Here is a 16258-nt window from a genome sequence, read left to right as displayed (position 1 = left end):
GATTTTTTTTAAATCCAGTATTAGATGAATAAGAATTAGAATTAGCCGTAAATTTTGCTGGGAGATAGAAATAAGCAGAAATAAGCGGAAATACGCGAAAATAAGTGAAGACGGCATGAAACAATATATGCATATATGCAAATTGATGATTTTACACTTTTATTTTATTGGCAACACTTCAGGAACAAAGCAATACAATGATTTCAAAAAATACAAAGAACTATAAAAACTATATACAGTTACAGGGCATTAAACTGTCTTGATTCAGTAAAGCAGTTAGCAGCAAAAATTGCACTGAAATCAAGATGATGGCTCACGTCGTCTGATATCACCACATGTATAGAAACCTGCTTGCAGAGGCTGACAATTTGGAATATGAGACAGAGCAAATGTAAGGTCCATACTGGGTTCAAGGAAATCAGTTGTCAGTGCAGAAAAATGCAGCTGGCCTTTTCAGCAGCTGTGCAGAATGCTAAGGCTCCTGAAGGAACATGGATAACAGCGTTCAGTACATCAGAGGGCCCATTGGACAGTAAATACGTTTGACATGGGCAAGGCCAGGTTGGTCACTGTCAAAACCTGTTGTAAGAGACACACGGAAAAATCATTTCAGGCTGGATTTTCTCAAAAGACCTGTTACAGTGGAGGATGAGACAGAAGGCATGATTAGTAGAAAGTGAGGACAGACAAGACAAACATACACAGAGACACACACTTAACAGAATGTGGAGGACAAACATCACAGGACGTAGTGCTGAGTCACCCAGAACTCACCTTGGTGTCACTGCGGTACATGTAATCCCTGATTTTCTCCCCATTGGCCAATACATAGAGAGGTGGAGAGGGTACCCCAAACACCTGCAGCCCTCCCAGCACCAAACCATCCAGAGCCCCATTCAGCCTCAGAGGATCACTCACAATCTGAGACTGAGGTGGAAGTAGAGTCAGTAAGTTAGTAAACAGACTTTTAACTCAAGTAGTACAGTAGTAAAATGCAAATATTTGCTTATCAGCTTTTCATTTGCAAATACACATCACTCGTCTCTTCTCTACCTGTCCAGCGGTGAAGATGACATAACAATAATTTCCCATTTCGTAGGTGTCAAGACTGTCCCCGTCATCCCAGAACAAGTCACCCCAGGCCCAGCCGCCTGCTGACAGTGCCACTGTCAGGAAGAAAGGGTTTCCGCGTGAGGCTGTGGTTGTCAAAGCAGGCTCCTTCACAAGAAAAGGTAGATCAAAGAACACATAACAAAATGTTACAGAATACATTCTTCCCAGAGTATTTCAGTTTTTTACTTGGATGTCAGGATGGTTACACAGCGCTTAAGAAGCAACAATTGGTTTTACAAAACCAAAACCAAAACCGTCTTGTGATTCTGTTCCACTTAGCAAAACACTTCATGAACAGCAGCTAAAAACCGATTGTTAAGCAAATAAATATTAACCAGCAGTCCATATTAACTGGACCTGTAGGAGCCATATTGTTTAACAAACAAAACCTAACAGCATGAACTGATATACTGTACTGATCACAATAAAGTTGGAATTCAAAGCGCTTGTTTCACCTGTTTCAGTTATGTATCGAGGCTTTTCATCCATCCTCAAATGTTTTATTAATATTTTATCTACTTTATTTAGTCTCCTATCAAATGAAAAATGATAGAAAAAAGATGCATTTTGGTTTGTTTTTTTTCCCCAGAGCAGTAACCCACCTGCTGGGGGATAATGTGCCCCTCCCTCACATGGACGTTGATGGTGTCCAGAGGGGCTGGCAGGAGCAGGTACTGACCCTTACTGTAGAAAGGTTGACCCTAGAGAGCAAAACACAGTAGACATGACCCCAGAGGAAAACTGGTCCACACAAACGGCATGTGTTACCACAGGACACCACAATCATGATGGCCTTTTGTTAACAAAAAAAAAAATTGATTGAACTTTTGTGGTGAGCCTTGGCTTAAGGCTCATACCTAAATGAAAGACGGAAAACTGAAAAGGGTTGAGCGACTCACATTGTGCAGGCTGTACCAAGTGCCGGGGGGCAAGTAGGCAGCCAGCTCTACGGCCCCTTGTTCTAAAACTGGGCTAATGAGAAGTGAACTCCCCCAAAGGAACTGCCGGTCTATGGTCTGACAGTTAGGGTCAGAGGGAAATCTAAAAGGCACGGATACACAAATATGACCTTTATTATTTTGTTTATGTAGGACAATAAAGAAGAGAAAAGAATTAAGGGGAAGTAGAAAAGAAAACATGAGAAGAAGAGGACACATACTCCACGAAGAGAGGTCTGGCCACAGTGTTAGCAGAGGTGTGTGCATGATGAAAGAGTGTGTAGAGGAACGGGAGAAGGGAGTAACGCAGGTTCAATGCACTCCGCATGGCTTCCTGGGCCTTCTGCCCAAATACATAGGGCTCCTGAGGCTGAGGGAGATACACACACAAAAACACACAGACAATGAGAGCAGATAGAGTTACCTCAATTCATAATACATGAAACAGAGAGACTTGCTACAGACACAGTGCAAGAAAAATGCAAGGCAGACCTCTACCTCATCATAATACCCCGATTGTTGCTGTTATGGCACACATGGCACAGGTATTTGAACTAACTCAATGAAACACAAGTTTGCAAACTTGAGGGCCTTTGTCTCACAGCATTGTGCTTCTCATTGTGGTTCCTCATAAATGGGTAAAAGGCACCAAGCTGCATCCATCGAACACACAGCTCCTCAGTGGTGTTGCCTCCAAAGCCACAGATGTCCGCCCCCGCCAGAGCCACCCCGAAAAGACTGAACTGCAGCACCGCTGGGGGGAACAGGTGCAAAACATCAGTCTAAATCTATCATATGATCTGTTGTCACTTTAAAAAAAAGATAAAAGCAATATTTCTGATGAATTGATTGAAAAGTGCAGCCAGAAAGCCCAAATCCCTGAACTGAATCCCAGTCTGAAATATCCAATTCCAATTCAGGCAGTGGACTCTGCACACACAGACCTTTCAGAAACTACATCTCCTCACCAGGGATAGAGTATCGAAGCTGCTCCCAGTCACTCCTGACATCACCTGTCCACACTCCGGAGAAGCGTCCGATACCAGGGTAAGAGGAGCGAGACAGGACGAAAGGTCTCTTCCCTCGTATCTTCGTAAGAGCTCTAAGATGACAACCAGCCCCAGAATGAATACAGTATACAGAAGAAATAACAAAAGTCAAAGAACAGCTATGTCCAGATATTCTGTGGTGTGACACTGGGTTCCAGTATACCCAATTCAAATATTAAACTGGCACATTCTCAAAGTAAGTCTGTCCTTCTATTGTTCTGCAGTTTAATAGACATACAAACACAGTAGACATACACTGGCAGCACAAGAGCAAACTTGAATTTCAGTCAGTTATACCACTACTTACACTGTGTGGTAACCATTGAGCATGTTGTTGACCTACTAAAATAGACTGCATGGCTAGGTAGTACATTTATGACTTCTCTGTCAAATGATGTCAAAAGATTTTACTTTGTTTTGTTGTTACAATAGTGTGTTACCTCTGTGCTACCTCTGGTCTAACCTGTTAGTGGCATATGCTTCTGTCAGTCCGTAGATATTGTGCAGGTTGTAGTGAGTGGACAGCCTCTGCTGTGCTGACATACAAAGAGTTCCTGAGTTCAACTGGCCTCCAACAACCCCTGTTTATATGACAGTCAGAGACGTACAGGCTAAGTGATGGCAAAATAATGTATGAAGCGGTGAACAGATCAATTCTGTGTCTATAGTCATTTACATGGTATCTTGAACAACATCCATTTATCCACTTTAATATATGAATTGTCTGTAAATGTAAAAAAAACACAGTTCTGTACAAATTTATATGCCAGTATCTTCAAACACTGATCCTGTACACTTACTGGGCGTGTAGGGAGGGTTCTCAAGATCACTGTCAGGACATCCCTCCACTGAGCCCTGGACAAAACTGGCTGGTTCATTCATATCCTGGGTGGCGCAAGGGTGCAAAGCAAATTAAACAAACAGCCACAAAGTAAGTTTTCAGAACTGAAAACCTGTCCAGTTCACCTGCTCACACATACCTGATATCTTTTGTCTTGATCATAGTCTTGGTGGCTAAATAAGTGTGCCCTGTGTGTCTGTACATACTCACAATCCACAGGCCATCCACAGGCACTTTAGAATGAAAGTCTCTGATACATTCTTCCCACCACTGTCTGGTCTCTGGGTTGGTGAAGTCAGGGAAGGCTGTTGGACCAGGCCAAACCTAGATACAAATTATGGGAATGTGCATGACAACTACACCCAGGTTAAAGGCTAAACATTCACGGTACACACCTTACAACGTGACAAAAAAAGCATACATCCCCATAAAAAAAGGAAGTCTAACCTTCCCAATCAAGATGTGTCCTGTAGCATTTTTAATGAAGACATCTCGTTTCAGTCCATCATCAAAGGGAGGGTAAGTTCCAGGGGGGCTGGAGCTGCTGATCCCTGGGTCCTGGGACAGAAACCAGAAGAGCAAGACTCAGTCACAACTTAAGAACCTTTTGCTGCCATCTACTGGAGACACATTGGTAATGATTATTCATATCTAGATAAACAACTGATGTATGTGCTTGTGAGGTTCTCATTTTCTTTTTGAATTAAACTGTAAATATTTACTGATATTTAAGGGTCATCAGTTTGTGAGGTATTTTAAACTCAAAGATGTCACACCAGAATAAGGATGTACTTCATGCCTCTCTTATGGAACTCCTCCACCATCTCTGGGAGGTCCCCAAATCGCCAAGGGTCAAAAGTGAAAACCCTGCCTTTATCTGCATAATCCAGATCATTCCACTGCACATCCTGATGGTGAAAAAAGTGAAATAATATCAGCAACAAAGTCACGCGTGAGAAGTGTAATTGCATCTAAAAATTACATGACTTATGTGGATGTCACAAAAAAAATTCAAGCATTATTAAGTGTTGGCAAGGTTGAATTTAACACATTCACAACTGATTATGGCTCAATTTGCAAAATAAATGCGCATACAGTACAGAGTGAAAATATCCTGTAAACGATGTTTACCAATGGAAAGTTGGCACCATGCATACGTTGGGCAACTTTGCGAGTTGTATTTGTGGTCGTGTAACCCCAGCGACACAGATGAAAGCCCAGTGACCAATAGGAAGGCATCATGGGATAGCCTGGGGAAAGAAAAATGGCAACACCCAAACACATAAACACATCCACTCTTTTCCAGGTTACCTCATAGTTCCTTCATGGTTCCTATTGCTGTTGCTACTTGGACATTGAATGTCAACACTGAAAAGACTTACCAATGACCTGGAGGTACTGTCGTATAACACTTTGAGGGTCAGGACCCAAGAAAATATACAGGTCCAAGATTCCTCCAGTGGACACCCAGGTGAGAGCAGGGGTTGGCTGCAACATCACCTCTACAGAGAGATTAGGGAAGACACTTAGCAATGATCCGAATACTCATATATTCAAAAAAATCATGTTCTATGGAGACTGAATGAAAAAAAAAGACTGTGTGCATCTCATGGAACACACAGCTCAGTACCAATTGCATTGCTGTTGAGAAGGAAAACTCCATGTGCCAAGCCGTCCTCCTCCTGTACTATGTAGATTGGGTGAGAGCCATAGAGGTTAGCACCAGCCTGCAAAGAAACACAGCATCAACATTTACTACTTGAACACACAACTGGAAAGAGGTAGGCTTGATTTAAAAGACCAAATATTTTGAGAGGTTTTAATGAGCTATGAGACCCTCAGGCTGCAGAACCACTGTAGTAGACTAACATGAGGTGCCATGTCTCTGTTCCAGAGAGTCAGAGAAGTCCAGTTAAGGTCCAGGACTAGGGAGGTGTAATGCTCCCCAAGGCCAGACACAAGGGAAGAGGCCAGTGTGGTGGACAGCTGCAGGTACTGGTCAGCAAACAGCAGAGGAGCCACAGTGGTGTTCATACTGAACAAAGAAAAAAATCATTATATCTCCAGCAATTTCACATATTTGAGGTAACTCATAAGAGAAGTTTTTGCTCCCAAAATGATCAACATAAATTGTGATACATAGTAATAATGTTCTATTTGTGCATATATAGTTAGATAAAAGACACAGATAAATAGGTAAGGCTTTACAGATGTTATTATAATAGCATCTATTAAATGCATCTGACACAAATTGTGAAAAGGAATACCCACATAACATTTCCATTGGATTTACGTCGCACTGTAAAGCCAAATGGGTCAGACTGGTACTCAGTGGTGTAGAGGGTATCATGCGTATCAGCTCTGCCCTGAGGAACACCAGCTGGGAGTTTGACTTCATATCGCTGAGATGTTAGGTCCTTCAACTTGAGGTGAAACACATCAGTTCAGTTTTGTACCATCGCTTTCTAATAAACAGGCTGTAAAAGTAGAGTCTAAAAACAGAGGCAAAAACAGAGTATTAAGTACTCACAGTGATGTGCAAACAGCCTGCAGTCTCCTCAATGACTTCAAGGCTTAGAGTGGAGATATCTCTGGGCAGATAGGAGGGGTTGGCACGAGTCAAGGTGGCAGACTGGCCTCGTGTGGTGGGAGTGAGGGGACCCATTTCATAACTAGGGTATAAACTGGGGTAGAAGCACCAAGGTGGTCCTGCAGAGTCAGGAAGAGGAGAATAGCAGCATCCCCTCTCCTCACACTCTCTCTGACTGACAACCCGGTCCCTGGCACAGTCAAAACGGCTTTCAAGGGCCATGGTGCATTTATTATCTCTGTAAATATCAGTCTCTTGGGAGCTTTCAGGGTGGATTCCCCTTGACTCCACTGAATAGTTCTGTGGTTTGGCTTCATTATCATTAACACGCCTTTCATGTGCTGTGATCTCATTGTGCTTAGCTTGGACTGACCTAACCAGTCTGGTTTCATGGTTAAGCGAGTGGTTGTTGCACGAACATGTTGAAAAAGCAAATGCGAGGAGGACAGCTATAGTCAAATTGGACAACAAACCCATGATACTCTCACCAGAAATATACTTAAAGGGCGCTTAAAACAAGCTCTCCGAAACACTCCATGAGCCTCATATGGTGTAAATATTCAGCAGTCGAGAAAGCTGCAGTTATTACAAAAAGTCATCATGAACATATAGCTAATGGAGAATCATTCACACTCACTGTTTTGTTCATTTTGTGGATGTCGAACAGTTTTTCTTGTAGCTGGATTTACCTAGTTACCTTGCTGTTAGCTAGCAGTTAGCTACACAGCAGCTCAGTGCGGAGCTTTTATTTAGCTGTTCCCTCCAAATAAATTGCCTGAGAGCAGTGGCAGAAAACTCGGCTTGTTACAAGGCAGCTGAATAAGCAGCATTTAATAGAAAATACGATGTCAACAGGGACATTACATGCCCACCAAAGACGTAGCAGGTAGCAACATAGAAGATAACGTCAAACTAGGGCAAGCATACTAGGACAAAAGTGCGCAAGTGCGATTACTCCTTTCTCTGCTTCACCTGCTTCAGAGGATTAAAGAGGGAGGGAGAGGGAAAAAAGTCCATACAAGGAGCCAAATATCTACAGGTTAGAGCAGCAAAAGCAAAGTTATTAAAATCAAGATATTTGTTTTCCTCATTTCAGACTTAAATAAGTATCAAACATTTTGTGTTGATGTACTGACCTCCAAAATCGAGTACTACTTTAATCTCTGAATTATTGACACTGATGATCACATTTTCGTTCTAAAAGCATACAGTCATATGTGTTACAGAAATATTAATATGCATCATTAATTAAAACTATTTGATAAGTCATACTGACAGGAAATTTCCTGGTGCGTTCATCAAAACCACAAGCAGTAACGTGGGAGATATATTGTCAGTTTACTATTCTGAGTGGAAAATGTATTACTCTTGTATTGACTAATCACAAAACCTAGCCTACCAGTCTAAAATGTTTTAAACTTGAGCAAAAATGCTAAAACAGTAGGTATCACATTATGTAAATGAACAGATAAAGCTATTTTGAATGTTACCACATGTAAAATAAAGATATAATTAAGCACTGGCAATTATGACCATTAACTTTTGGAAAAAAAATAAACATCCTGTCATAAGGTACAATTTAAAACTCACATTTTACATTGACTGTAAACAGTCCAAAGGTGCATTGTTTTATTATGAATCATTTGAATTTACAGTATGACATGCACACAACTTCTAACTGTTCTTAAAACTATTATTCAAGTACTTTGCTTTGTGCCAAGTGCTAAAATTAGTAATTCAAAAACTTGATGTGGAGTGTTAATTTCTGTTATTTCACTAAGTAAAAGCCTAACAAGTCTGCCTTAGAAAGTTACCAGTTGTTCCATCATGAAGTTATTTCATCTGAAAAGACTATCACTATCAGCTGCACTTGAAAAGGCCAGTGTAGTTTATTCTAGGAATGACACCATGAAAGTACAAATTGAAAAAGTTTTATTTGATGTATTTGATAACACATACATAGACATTTCTTTACGTAACAAAAACAAATCCTGTTCAAAATACAAAAGAACAAAAAAAAGCAGAATAGTAGTTGAAGTTTCATGTTGACGACAAGTAGGTTTTCAGAGCTTGTATAAAATATATTCAAAATCTATACAACCATGTTCCTAAAATATTTTTCTTTTGAATATCAATGTGTGCATATTCTTCTCCAACTGTACATCTTTTTCTAAACACTGATACAATTCCCATGAATATATATATATATATATATATATATATATATATATATATATATATATATATATATATATATATATATATATATATATTGGATAAATGGTTGTACTTAATTCCCTTCCTTTTTACACTTAAACATATCTATTGAGCTTAAGAGTAGTAAATTCTGTTTAAATTGTTATTTCTCTGGGAATCCAGAGTGAGTCATGTCATGGTTCAGCTTAGATATGTTCATATACAGTTTAGATAAAGAATGGTTAATAGCTGTTATGACAGTTTTTGAGTACACTAGCATACATATATACAAGTATGTCTTATAGAACAATGCAATACCATACCATGTGTTTCAACATTTTAAGTTGTGTATTTTACAAATATTGCCTGCTTGACAAACTGACAAAGGAGGGCTTATGTGTTTAAAACTGATAATCAAAATCTTTTCTTGCTCTTGTTACCGAGGTCGATACTGAGCTCATGCTTCAGCAAGTGACAGGATTATTGTTAGACACACTATTTCACAACAATGTTGCAGGCAACGGGACCCCTGAACGTGAACCCCAGGTAGAAGTTGATGTTTTCATTACTATAAGGCACTGAGGGTACATGAAGAGGCAGGATATTGAACTTCTTTTTCTGAGGGCCCTCAAGGTACACCACTCCATCTTCAGTCCATCCAGAAACACGTTTCAACATCGTGGCAATCTCAGGCCTTTTCCATGCCTCACCCTTAAACCACTTCATGCGTTTCTCAGAGACTGAAAACACCTTTGTGATTCTTTCAAACTTTCTCTTGTGGACAAACTTATCCAGTCCATTCCCACTGCCCAGAAAAAAATGGGTGTAAAGTCTTCTCTTCCGCTGAGGAATGTCCTTCATCTTAGTCCAGTAGCCTTTTTCCAGGTGTTCAACAGCCGACTGGACAATTTCATATTTGGTTTCTTTCTCCTGGGCTGTGTCATTATCCTCTGGCCAGAAAATCAAGGTAAGCAAGAAAAGGGCACTTGGTAAACATTTCCTTTTATCACCTGGGAACTGATAACAAAGTGCCTGCAGATCTTTAAGAGAAGCGACTTTTGGGGCTTGTGGTGACAAGCAGTTCAGAGTAATGTGGGACACTATGTAGTTGACAATATCCCTCTGGTTAAATTTTGCCTTTACTGGATTGCTGGGGTAGAGAGAAATGATGTTCTCTAGAAGACATACTGCATCCCTCTGGTCAGTTAGCTTGGAGAGGATGGATGTCATGTTACCCCCACCAAGATGACAGATGACCATGCGCTTCTGTAAAGGAGTTAGATTGGTTGGGATTGATTGCCCGGGTTTCAGAATAGAAGCAGAATAAGCTTCACTGAAGTACTTCCCATACTCAGAAGATTTTTTTGCCAACCATTTCAAAGGATGTCTAATCTTCTCCTCAGGACTTTCAGGAATCTCTTCTTCATCTTCAACAATGTCTGTCTGGAAGTAGCTGAGGTCTTCTGAAATCCATTCCAAGGCATCTTGCAATATCCTGTGAAGTTTTTTCAAACGACCATGAAATGGTTCCCAGACATCTTCAAGTTCTTCCGGAATGTAATCTGTTAACAGGTACTTCATACATTCTGAATGGCCATTGCCTCTGTTTGCAAACACCTGCAATGAAGAGATCAGTTTGAGCAGGCTGCATCCAACTTCAACCTCAGCAAAATATCCTGAATTGTTTATGTTTTCCATATCTGCAGCAGCTGCTCTCTCACATTCCTGAAAACAGTCCAGGGCTTTCAGTGCAGTCTCCACAGCCTCTGCTGTGTTCTCAGCTGTGATTGGTATAGTGCCATGTTCAATGGCTTTGCACTTTGCTTGAAACCATTTTCTGTACACCTGCCCTTTTGTGTCGAGTATGTATGAGTTGTTGGGCAGCTGTTTAGCTGCTGTCTCTGCCCAGTATTTTGCTTCTTCAAACTTCTCGTAAGTGTAATGAAGACGAGCAAGTTGTTGTGCAAAGAACGGATCTCTATGGAAACGCTCAAATGCTTCCTTGAGTAACTCAATTGCTTTTTCTGGGCTTTTCTCGTTTTCACAAACATGCTCAATCAGAGGAGAGAAAAAGCTATCATATTTATCTCCTTTGCTTACTCTGGATCGCCTTATGAAAAGCGCTCTCAGGAATGACAGATATTCCTCCCTTCCAAATCTGTGCTCGAAAAGCACACTCTCACACAGCAAATCCATTGCCAAACTGCTGTGGGTCTGCTGGCTCCCCAGAAGTTGTTGGAGAATTTCCTTTGCAACAAGTGGGTGAATGATTCTGATTGATTCAATGTGGGTCTTGTCATCTCTGAGGTGCAAGAAGGCTAGTTTAGCCTGATCGCTGAGTGATCTCTCAAACTCATGCCGGCGAAACCTTTCCATGTACATGGTTAAAGCTAGCAGAGCTTCGCAGTGGGACTGAGAGATGAAAGAGTTTTGAACATAGGTGTTCAGTAGTGCTACATAGTGAATGAGGCGGGTGACTACAGATTTACGGTCAATGCCTTGCAGCAAATGTTCCACAAAATCTTGAATGTAACTCTCTGTGAATTCTTCACTCATCAGAACAAATGTAAGAATGAATAGAGGGGCATAACGTTCCTCAAGCACCTGCCGTTTTCCAGCAAACTTTCTCTTCTCTTCGGTGGAGAGTTTGTGAGTGACAGACACATTTTGTGATGCAGACTCCTTGCATCTCTCCTCTGGATCATGGGATCGTCTGCAGCTCAACAAAATGAAACACAGTGATCCATACTGGATTCTTTTGCTGTTAACTGCAACCTCTAGTTCATTCCTGAGATCATCTAGATATTCTTTGTCTGAGTCCTCAATGAGGAGCAGCACAGGGAGACACCTCTGTAGATCCTTCTCATCATATTCCCTTAGGTCAACTGCATGTTGCGCAACAACAGAAGCTGAGTATGAAGGCTTCACAACTGCACACCTTAGATCTTTCCTGTTATTCCATAACACCTGTCTTGCCACAGTGCTGCCACCACTTCCTGGATGATGGTAGATGTGTATGCTGGTCACCGGAGTCTGATCTGCATTTTGCGTTTTGGGTGTCAAAACATCCTTGAGAAGTCTGCAGACATCATGATAAGCATCTCGTTCGATTACCTCTCCGACATACTTGTGCTCAGCAAGCCAGAAATTTAACCAGGTCACTCTCCCACCACGGTAGAACTGCTGTTCAATGTTGGCTTTCTCCTCACTGATGAAGTCTTTGCTTGTTTCATCACAATGATTGACTGTCAGAATTTCCAGAGAACCCATCTGTTCCTCTTTGTTTGTTTCAAGGAGACATATAGCTTTCACAAAGACTGGCAAGTACTTGCTAGCACAGGCTTTTACGGGTTGTATTTTCTGCACAGTTGCATTAACGTGACTCATTTTCATCCCAACAATACTGAAATTGTTCACAGTTTCTCTTCCACATGATCCCTCTGCAAAGCTTTGCCACCTCTGGAAGTTTTCCAGTGATTCACAGATACAGATGATGTCTTCATGGCCTTCCATGTCTGTGAAAAACTCGTAAAAGGTGTGCAAGAGTGGTTTCTCGACTGGTGACGTGAGAAGGAAAATGACCTGGAACGTCCCTTTTGGCAAAATTTGTTTACACATCAAAGACACAGATTCCCTCAAGAAGGTCATCTTTGTCTTGATCCAAGTCATTTCATCACATGGAGTTTCACTTCCTTTGAACTCAGAACGGCCATTACAAAAGATCCAGCTGGTCTGCTCAAACAGGTGCAAGTTGCTTGTGAATTCTTTGATGCTCATGTCACTGGACATCCTATAGCTCTGCAGAGAATGCAGGTTAGCAGCATGATGCTTAAGGTATCCACTGCAAAGACCTGATATTTTTGAATCTGGATCAAAGTCAAAGACGCAGAAAATGTTCATGTTGAGAAGCCAGCCAATGTTGCAAAGATCATCAGACCTGAATTTGTTTGTGACGAATATGAACCATTTCTCCTTTTCAAGGAATTTCTTCCCACTGGCCATTAGAATCGTGAGTTTCCTTCCAAGGTCTTGGGAGAACTCTGGAGCACTGAGGAACTGATTTTTCTCTGCTTCCTCTCTTTGAGCATCCCGATCCATGACTCGTGCATAGAAATCACCAATATCTTTCTCGTTCACCGGCTCGGTTTTTGAACCCACCCTCCGCAGAATAGTTTCCTTCTCAAATTCTACTTTGTTAGCTGACTCTTTGAAGTTTGGCAGACGAACTGAATACACCTTGCTCTTAACAATGCTGACTGAAGGCACAATATCAACCTCAACTACATACATTTTCTCTGTACTTTCTCGATCCATAACCTCAATGAACCTTGGTGGCCGCACACATTGGCGTCCATGCTCCTTGTCAGAGAAGGAACTCCTTTCAATGTAGTCCAAAGCATCTACGTAAATGTCTTTCTCTTTTACAGGGATGCCAATTACCTCACCATGAACATATCCTGCATCCTCCTTGCTGTCCATCACACCAAAGTGTATTGTGCCATTTGATCTGATATTCATGCAGCCAGTCGCAAATTTAAGAACCTCTTTTGCAAACTTAGCTTGGAGTCTTGTGCGATCCAATGTAGCAGCTACAGAAAAAGACTTAAATTCATGGCATGGAGATATCAAATCAAAAGCACCTGACTCAGGCTGCAGGACTCTGTGCTTTACATATATGTGATCAATCCCTTCTTGATCAAATGGTCGTGGTTTGCAGTCTTCCTTTGAAGTCAAAATGCACTCTTTCTGGGCAGTTTTTGTCTCTAAGACACTTTGATCTCCCACAGGATCCTGTTCTGAAGAATCTTCACTTGTTATAGGAAGACGCTGAAGTGATTTTTGTTCCAACTCAGTTTTTTTGCCACTGGTTGGCTTCTTCTTCTCCTGAGATTTTTTCTGGGAGTTGAGTAGCTCATCTCTCTTTTTAATAATCAAATGAGCAGGCCCTGATTTCATGCAAACCTTTTCCTTCAAAAAGTCCTCATCCAGAGTAAGAAGGATTTGTCCATCTACTTCTTCCTCAAAGAGCTTTTTTATGTACTGCTCCTTCACTCCAATGGATTTTAGCCAGGCGCTTACTTGAATTTCTGTCCAATTGTTGGGGGACTGTTCAAGTTGGTCAGCTAAATTGAGAAGAGACCAAAAAAAGCAGTAGGTTTAATCATAATTGATACAATCAGTGAAGTGAATACAATCACTATATATTTCTCCACACTACAGGTATATTTGCAATTTGCACATTTAGACATCTTTAGTAGTAGCACATACTTAAAAAGCAGACAACATTCCAAATTTTCCATTTTGTAATCAAGTTCCATGAAAAAACTAAGGCCAACAATGTCTTAGTCCATATCTCAATAGTTTCCAGGTTCCCTGCCCTGTCCGTGACACTTGGCTCCAAGTCCATTCATTCATACAGGAGATTTAAATCTAAATCAGTAGAACAAGCTGTAACCACAACACTGCCATTATATCACCTAATAAAACTCATTTTATTTGTATTTAGCACAATTGCCTATTTACACATCCAGCAGACAGGCAGTAACATTAGCACTCATTTTGGAGTCATGTTTCTGGCAGCCCTGCCATCCTTCGTCAGGTCTCCACCAAAGTATCTGACTCTTAAGCTGCTTAAAAACAAGGACATCGGCTTGTCACTCCACTTACCCATCGTTTTCGTTCTCCTCTCATCACAAGTTTGGTGTTTACTTATCACCTTCCATCTACAAAAGAAAATGTTATACAGCTGTATTCAATTTCAGTCCATTGTTTTCTTGCATTCAAATGAAACTCTTTCACAGGTAAATACAACTCCTCAAATTCCATGGTGAAACTTTCAAACTGGAATAATTTATATTTAGTTCACTTTATCCCTCCTGGTACAGCCAATATACAGTATATGAGCATACATGTACACATGCATGTAATGTCACTTCACAGCACTCATTAGTGCGGGTGATGTAGTTTTCAAACTGGATGAACAGAAATTGAAAGGCTCTCATACATGAAACCATGGAAATTAAATAAAATTTGTATTTCGTTGCTTAATAATACTATTATTGTTAGCAAACAGCAAATACAGCAGATATCATGTGTCTCGTCACCTGTGTAAGTCGAATGTTGAGGGCCGAGCTCCAGTAGCCACTACTCCACATCCATGGGCTTGGACCACAGGGGCCTTTGGCTGCACCAGCCTATGGGGATGGGTGAAAATGAACTTAACTCATAGCTTGGCATGTGTTTGATATGTCTGTGAAAGTTCTCAGTCATTCAGGTCGTGGATGATGCTATGAAGGAATGCTACTCAAAGGACTTGCTTGAGGGTCTTGAAGATGTTTGATCTCTCATCCAGAAGGCTTCTTTAGTTCATGGGTCAGGTAAATTTTGTTTCACTTCCTTTTATCTTAACTGTATGTAAAACCCTGCAGTAACAGGTAGCATAATCATAACGCTGTGATTATACTGCAGTCCATCTGTCATATGTGATACCAGGTTCAAATCCTGGTGAAAGTGTCTGGCTTTACAAGTCCATTTTGGTAATTCAGTCAATGATTAGCCACAGAAAATTGCAGGCTAAAGACCCTGGAGAGCGGTTTTGTAAGTCAGCAGTGTACCATGAGTAAGGGAAAACCACTACACCAGGAAAAAAAATGGCGATTCTTGTTCTTACCTTGGATACACACTGAGAGAAACCAGCCTTTGTCCCCTCGGTCTGGTCTGGATTTAAAAAAAAACGGACAAAGAAAGAAAACCTCTGTATTTGATTTTTCAAACGCCGCAGCAGAGCTCACCGCTGCACCGCTTTACTCGACTTCACTGTAATGACGTCCGGTGCTGCCCGCCGCATTCACTTACATATACTGCGTCTGCTCAGTTCCTCAAGTTTCGTTTTTGGGGAAATGGGGCACGAATCACAGAGCCAGCCCCCCTCGCCCCCGCCCCGCCCCCCCACAGACGGTTCTTTTCCACACCCCGGCCACAGTTTCACCACTGAGGCTGGAAAAGTCATTTCCATCCAAATGAGAAAAGATAGGGACAGGGATCACGTGTTTGACCTGTGCAGTGTCATATATCACCACTTTATATAATTCTGTTGAGCCACACCCTGGACATCGACCCTGTGCATCGATCGCAGACGGCTGGACCAGTTCATGTTAGATGGGTGGAGTTAGCTGGATTATAAATATTAATGCTAACCAGGGAGAAAATTAATTTATGAAACTGTTTCAGTCACAGTTACAGTATTGTTACAGTTGTGGTTGAAGTGTGACCGCACTCATAATGCACACATACAAGCATACTTACATGCCTTATACACACATAAACACAAACAAGTTTTCCATTTAAATGGTGTCAACACAAGAACAGACATCAGCTACATCGTGGTAATGTAATCTGTATAATCTGTCAGTATGATCTACATTCTGATTTGGTGTTTGGACTATGTTGTGTTCAGTTGTAATGTCTGTGACGCCATGTGTTTACATGATCTGTTGCTGTAACAATAAGACAGTCAGAGAGCGCTCGTCCC

General features: G+C 41.2%; 2 protein-coding genes across 5 annotated transcripts; both read right to left on the bottom strand.

Moving 5' to 3' along the window:
- Positions 1-146: 146 nt before the first annotated feature.
- gaa (alpha glucosidase) lies at positions 147-7448 on the bottom strand. Of its 3 annotated transcripts, none has more exons than XM_041063494.1 (19): positions 6472-7448; positions 6213-6364; positions 5778-5976; positions 5572-5668; positions 5324-5443; positions 5073-5191; positions 4718-4849; positions 4389-4499; positions 4152-4265; positions 3901-3985; positions 3564-3681; positions 3020-3153; positions 2654-2805; positions 2273-2421; positions 2013-2154; positions 1716-1814; positions 1054-1218; positions 775-927; positions 147-579 (listed from the first exon to the last, which is right to left on the bottom strand). In XM_041063494.1, exons 1-19 carry the CDS (start codon positions 7006-7008, stop codon positions 514-516), a joined length of 2844 nt encoding a protein of 947 aa, XP_040919428.1. In that variant the 5' UTR covers positions 7009-7448; the 3' UTR covers positions 147-513. The 3 variants fall into 3 exon arrangements, with proteins under 3 accessions (XP_040919428.1, XP_040919429.1, XP_040919430.1); XM_041063495.1 differs by having other exon boundaries at positions 5811-5976; XM_041063496.1 differs by having other exon boundaries at positions 5572-5623; positions 5811-5976.
- A 997-nt stretch (positions 7449-8445) lies between these two features.
- Positions 8446-15591, bottom strand: samd9l (sterile alpha motif domain containing 9 like). 2 transcript variants are annotated; one of them, XR_005896347.1, is made up of 5 exons: positions 15398-15591; positions 14832-14921; positions 14395-14450; positions 8708-13850; positions 8446-8600 (listed from the first exon to the last, which is right to left on the bottom strand). XR_005896347.1 is itself a non-coding variant. In XM_041062833.1 (4 exons), exons 3-4 carry the CDS (start codon positions 14396-14398, stop codon positions 9223-9225), a joined length of 4632 nt encoding a protein of 1543 aa, XP_040918767.1. In that variant the 5' UTR covers positions 14399-14450; positions 14832-14921; positions 15398-15591; the 3' UTR covers positions 8446-9222. The 2 variants fall into 2 exon arrangements, 1 of the variants encoding a protein (XP_040918767.1); XM_041062833.1 differs by having other exon boundaries at positions 8446-13850.
- Between the last annotated feature and the right edge of the window lie 667 nt (positions 15592-16258).

The sequence above is a fragment of the Toxotes jaculatrix genome, chromosome 18, assembly GCF_017976425.1.
Source record: "Toxotes jaculatrix isolate fToxJac2 chromosome 18, fToxJac2.pri, whole genome shotgun sequence".
Lineage (NCBI taxonomy): Eukaryota > Metazoa > Chordata > Actinopteri > Toxotidae > Toxotes > Toxotes jaculatrix.
This window is presented reverse-complemented; position numbering and strand designations above follow the sequence as displayed.

Excerpts from the sequence above, each read along its gene's own strand:
- gaa (XM_041063494.1), bottom strand. The coding sequence starts at position 7,008 with ATGGGTTTGTTGTCCAATTTGACTATAGCTGTCCTCCTCGCATTTGCT. Across the intron at positions 4,500-4,717 it reads TGAAGTACATCCTTATTCTG|GACCCAGGGATCAGCAGCTC; the intron begins GTGTGACATCTT and ends TTTCTGTCCCAG. Across the intron at positions 1,815-2,012 it reads CTTGGTACAGCCTGCACAAT|GGTCAACCTTTCTACAGTAA; the intron begins GTGAGTCGCTCA and ends TTTGCTCTCTAG.